This window comes from Rhagoletis pomonella, unplaced genomic scaffold (genome assembly GCF_013731165.1).
Source record: "Rhagoletis pomonella isolate Grant_MI unplaced genomic scaffold, Rhpom_1.0 Rhpom_scaffold_00002, whole genome shotgun sequence".
NCBI classification, from domain to species: Eukaryota; Metazoa; Arthropoda; class Insecta; order Diptera; family Tephritidae; genus Rhagoletis; species Rhagoletis pomonella.
In genome coordinates this window covers 15,731,398-15,737,192 of record NW_023458556.1, presented here as the reverse complement: position 1 = coordinate 15,737,192, position 5,795 = coordinate 15,731,398, and the positions used below count along the sequence as shown (strand labels likewise).

The 5,795-nt window shown below is 32.9% G+C and overlaps 1 protein-coding gene across 3 annotated transcripts in view; it reads left to right on the top strand.

Annotated features, from left to right (window-relative positions):
- Nucleotides 1–5,795, top strand: part of LOC118733125 (glutathione synthetase-like) — a 32,509-nt gene that overhangs the window by 26,536 nt on the left and 178 nt on the right. The window contains exons 5-11 of one of the 3 annotated variants that reach the window (XM_036462364.1): nucleotides 87–220; nucleotides 856–898; nucleotides 966–1,091; nucleotides 1,163–1,275; nucleotides 4,334–4,547; nucleotides 4,647–4,817; nucleotides 5,438–5,795. In XM_036462364.1, coding sequence (XP_036318257.1) covers nucleotides 87–220; nucleotides 856–898; nucleotides 966–1,091; nucleotides 1,163–1,275; nucleotides 4,334–4,547; nucleotides 4,647–4,817; nucleotides 5,438–5,716 — 1,080 coding nt within the window. In that variant the 3' untranslated portion in view covers nucleotides 5,717–5,795. The remainder of the gene's footprint in view (nucleotides 1–86; nucleotides 221–855; nucleotides 899–965; nucleotides 1,092–1,162; nucleotides 1,276–4,333; nucleotides 4,548–4,646; nucleotides 4,818–5,437) is intronic. The other 2 variants (XM_036462362.1, XM_036462361.1) reach the window with 2 other exon arrangements.

Below are 5,795 nucleotides of genomic sequence, written 5' to 3'. Positions count from 1 at the left end.
TTCTATAAATCAAAATTACAAGCTCCATTAAATCATTTAACCTTTTTTTCTATGATGTAAATGTTTGTATGTGTATCAATTTTCAGGCTTTGTCGCTCGGTTTATTACGTTCCGACTATTTGGCTCACATGTTCGAAGACAATTCAATAAAACAAGTTGAAATCAACACGATTGCCTCTAGTTTCGGTGGCATCTCCACACAAATGATGCCTCTGCAGAGGTATTTTGGTTTTTTTGCAACATCAAACTATCTATTTTTCTTTTCTTTTAATTCTCTCTACTCTTTACATTTTATAGTTTTATAGTTATAAGTGGCAAACAAAAATTAGAAAACTCCTAAGTTTTAAGCTTATTTTAATTTTTTTTAACAAATGTATTTAAATATAGTTGCTGATTGTAAAAAAAATGCTTCTGCTCCCTTTTTCAAATAATATTTTCCTTTTTTATTGTAACAACTAATTTTCTATTGTTTTAAATTTTGTTTTTTTTAGCTTGCATGTTTGGTTTTTATTATTGATTTATTTTATGTAGTATTCTAAATTTTAATACTAATTTAAACTCAAATCTTTAAGTAAATTAATTCGTTAATTTAAGCGTTATTTTTTTAACTTGTATGCGTTGTTTCTTAGTAATGTAAGTATGTACATATGTAGTTATGTATGTATGCATACGATTTATACATAGTTTATAGATGTACATATTTACACAATAATCTAGTGCTCTTAACGCAATTGTAGACTTATTAGAGTTCGGAATTTAAACGCATTAATATGGTTATGTGTTTTGTATATGTACACAGCTGATTGTTTTTTTGTTTTACATTACATTAATCTATAATTTTTTTTTCTAATCTAGCTTTGTGATGCGCGAGCTGGGCCATGTAGATAAATTAAAGAATGTAAGTGCATACGATTTATATTGCATTCTAGATATTTTAATATATTACGTCAATGCCTTTTTCCCAGATGCCTGAAAATACTGCCTTGTCCGGCATTTGTGGCGGCATGATTAAGGCCTGGGAATTGTACGAAAAACCGAAAGCTGTTATACTCTTTGTTATTGAAGATGTTTCATATAATATCTGTGATCAGGTATGCTTCGGATTAAAAACGACATATGTACCATGAATGTACTAATAAAAATTTTTTTTAATATTCAACAGCGGTTTCATGAGTTTTATATACGCGAACAAAGTCCTCATATCCACGTATTGCGTCGCACTTTAACAGAGATACATAAAGAAGGCAAATTAGGACCGAATAAAGAATTGTTTCTGTAAGTTCATTATTTTCATGTATAACTCAGATTTAAAATAATTGGCCATAGGTTGGAAAATAATTTATAAAAAAGTTAACAAATGTTTATTGTTTTGAGCAAGAAATTCCGATAATTTTTTGCTTCTTCCATTTATCATTATATTTAAGAGCACTAATGCTTCCGACAACTTTTCCATAATCTCTTTTTAATTTTTACTTAGGCTGTGTTTCTTTATACATTCCAGATAGTCCCATTTCACAGTCAGAATAAACATAATACGTTTGAAATATACGTTAACATGTCATCAGGAACGTTCTAAAGAATAAGTAAACAAAAAAGTTTATTCCAAACGTTCAGAATGAATAAAGAAATGCAGCCTTAAAATTTCTAATATTTTCATATCCTCTTCCCAGTAGATTATTTAGGTAGACCTTCTTAAGTGAAGCCATTCTAAAAAGTTTAGCCAAGGAGGGCGGTAAAAAGTACTTCTTTGCATATCTTCTAGGGGGGCGTTTCCTATTTAAAATTTACGCGAATGTATATGTTTATATTAGTTAACATACATACATAAGAAAAACTTCTCCAAAAAGCCTTCTGAAGTTCGTGCTACAAAAGTCCTTCTATGGGAAGTGAAAGCAGAAGCCTTTCAATTTGTGACCCGCCATACAAAAAAAGAAAGTAGAAAGTAGCGGAAGGCCTTTTCACCTTCGAAACGGTTTTTTGGGACGACTTTAGTTCCTGAAATTATCTACTGGAAAGATGTCAGTCTGCACATTGGTTCCTTAAAAAGATTACGAGAAAACATTTTGTAGAATCAAACCCTTAGCGTTGGTGTAACGAACTAAAACATCTAAAGCACTTCGACATCGTTTTATGAAAAAAAAAGTTTTGTTAGTTTCGGCTTTTTTGCATTTCAAGTGACGAGATGTAAATACATTTTTATATCTAAAGCTGTGGCACTACCCGAAATTAAGATAAAAACATACAGCGGCATCATGTTTAATCCAATGATTTTTTCAACTTCAGGGACGCAATTAAAATTACTTGTTTAACAATTTTGTAGAACATTGTGATCCCCTAGCTGTATTTTTTAATGAACTTACCTGCTTCGATTATTATAAGAGTAAGAGTTTTCACTATTAAAAAAATTTGATGAGGTGGAACTAAATTCACGCTATATTTTGTTGGAGCCTAAATAATACCCTTGAAATTGTTTCACAGCATAATTTATGCAACATTCATTTTTTATGAAAATTTAAAGCACTCCACTAAAAAAATCGAAAATCGTAGAAATTGAAATACATACTTTTAAATTTGTTTGTTATCCATGAAGTTTGTTATTCATTATTTAGTATTTTTCTAATGTTAGCCTCTTACCTCAAAGAACTATGTACATTAGGGTGCCAAAGAGCAGTTGCAGTTTTTCCACCGGAATTATAAAATTTTTTGTTGTATTGCGAGATTTCCGCCAAACTATAAAATACCGATTTGAAAATACCTTCTGAATTCACTATTTTGATTCCGTTGATTAAATTTGTAAACATTTGAGGTGGTTTTTGAAGAAAAATATTTTTAGAAACTAATTTTATTTATAAGAAACTCGATTTTTGAGGTATTTTGCAATATTATGCGTCCGATGGATAGTGATTCACCCGAATACATATGTATGTATTTGCATATATAGTGGTCGAACAAATTATAGCCACACATTTTGACAAATTTTAATATATTCTGCCTTATCCTGAGTTTCGCCTGAAATTCACCCGAAAATTTGTCATCCGCCCATAGTAAAACCATGGAAACCAAAAGTGAGAAGTGAACCGGCTCGAGAAAATGAAACTCATTGTTCACATAACGGTTGTTTGTAACAGCCAAAACGAATCGAGATAGATATAGACAAATGTATACATACATAAATGCTCAGAATGAATAGAGAAGTCGATTAAGTCACGTCTGTCTGTCCGTCCGTCCTTGTCTGAAATTTGGTATGTAGGTTTCCCTTTATCCAAGGTAAGTTGGTATTGAAAATCGGGGAAATAACTGTAACCACGGCCACTTCCCATATCACGGTATTTTCAAAAAATGCAAGAACTACGATATTTCAGTATATATTGGATGCAAACTCGGTGCACTTAATAACCTTGATAAAAAAAAGCCATTCGTTGAAAATTATTCAAATCGGACTAAAATTACACCAGCTTAACGGCAAATTTCAGAAATACGAAAAATTTTAATAACTGAGGACGCTTATTTACTCCAAGTTAATAGTAATAACAATCTCGTAACAATAAATAAGACTGCTATAGACTTTTAGGAATTGGGCGTAGCATCGCCCACTTTATTACTGCACGGGTTCCAACAAACTTGGTTCAATTATATCATTAAGGGCCGTTTGCACCATGTCTAGTTAACGCTAACTGGAGGTACATCCTTCAGTTAAGCACATCCACTGCTTTATCGATCACATGTTATATGATGGGTGTCGATAACGTCGATAAAGATGTTTAACTGGGAGTTAGAATTAACTAGACATGGTGCAAACGGCCCTAAGTCTAACTCAACGAAAACGTTTGAAATCAGGTACTTTAGAGAAAGTTGCAATGACGATATGATGCCTGTTCCGGGCATATAAAGTTCGGTTTCACCCGAACTTCTACTTCTTTACTTGTTATTTATTTTTGGTTATTTTATTATAAAAATATAGTTCATTCTCCCATTTAATCCAAGTTTGAAACTTTTTGCAATATGATAATAAGATTTGACTGCAATAAACTATATACTCAGTATCTTTCTAGGAATTCTAATTAAATAAGCTCGAACTTTTTACGAAAGTTAGTTGTATTCTTTTGCACAAAGTTGAATTTACACGGGTTTTGTTGTTAAAGAATGAACTATATTTTTACAATAAAATAGCAAAAATTAAATAAGAAAATAATGTGATAAAACTTGTCAAACTGTGGTACGGTGCGGCTATAATTTGTTCGACCACTATATGTATGTATCTATGTTTATGTATGTATACCTATATCTAAAAAATAATCCTTCAGTAAATTAAAATTTATTTGCTTTTACGCAGCGGGGAGTACGAAGTGGCTGTTATTTATTTCCGTGCTGGCTACGAGCCTGCCCACTATCCCTCACAAGATGAATGGGATGCACGCTACATGATGGAGTGCTCGCGTGCGATCAAATGTCCTTCCATTCACTATCATTTGGCTGGCACCAAAAAAGTTCAACAAGCACTTGCCCAGCCCGAAATGTTGGAGAGGTTTATAAGCGATCCAGAAAAGGTAAGAAAATTTATGTAATTCTACATAGTTTGGCGAAATTTAAGCCAGTGAAACTTGTTAAATTGTAAAGCGCTTATCTTTATTTATTTTTGTTTTCAGATAAAAGCAGTAGGGCAAATTTTTACCGGTCTTTATTCGCTGGATGACTCTGAAGCTGGTAATGCCTCGTACGAAATGGCATTAAAGGAACCGGAACGATTTGTTTTGAAGCCACAACGCGAAGGCGGCGGTAATAATGTATATGGCGTTGACATTCCAGATGCACTGAGGGTAAGTTAAGACTCGGATCTATAAAACTAAAAATTTTTACATGCTCTTGGAAGCCGGATTCTCAAAACTATTTGAAATAAGTACAAACATACTTATATCTATTTTGCTAAACACCAGCTTTTATTGCATCAGCAACTTTTTGGGAAAAGCTGCTGGTGGGACTAACCTTGTTCAAATATAGATTTCAGTCGTTCCGATTACGTGGACGCAAAGTTCCAGACATTTGCAGTCAATCCATAAAGTTTAGGAACAGGTTTTTGCAATATCGGAAACTATTTTGTAGATATTTTATTTTTCCTTAGTTATAAAAATAAGGTTAATCCTACAATAAAAACCCCAAAAAATCAGAGTTTCAAACCTTGCCTAAAATTAATGAACATTCTGCAAATTTTCATTAAAATATTCCTTTTTTAATTACGATTTTCAAGAAAAAATTGGGTGTACCCTTTTTCAGCCCATTTAATTTTAGTATAATAAAGTAGGCAAGTTTGAGGTAGCTAGGACTTACAATTAATGTTTGGGATTTTTTTTTTTTGTTGAAGGCATCGCTCATTTTCTCCATATGTATAGAATTATCGAACAAACACAACGATTTTAACAACTTCCTTTTCAATGTTTAGAAAATGAATCGGCTTGAACGCGCCGCTTGGATTCTTATGGATCTAATCCAACCGCCAATTTCCAAGGGTTACATGATACGTCCAGGCGGTAAGTCGCCACCGGAAATAGTTGATCTCGTCTCAGAGTTGGGTATTTTTGGCGTAATAATTGGCGATGTGGACAATATAATTTGGAATTATCAAGCGGGCCATATGCTGCGCACTAAACTCTCGACTGCGAACGAGGGCGGTGTTGCGGCGGGACTCGGCGCACTGGATAGTCCCTATTTACTGGATTAGTGTTTTAACTTGTAGTTTGTATTTTATAAATTTTTAGTAAATTTTGGCACAATCTTTTTTCTTAAGCTGCAACGATGAA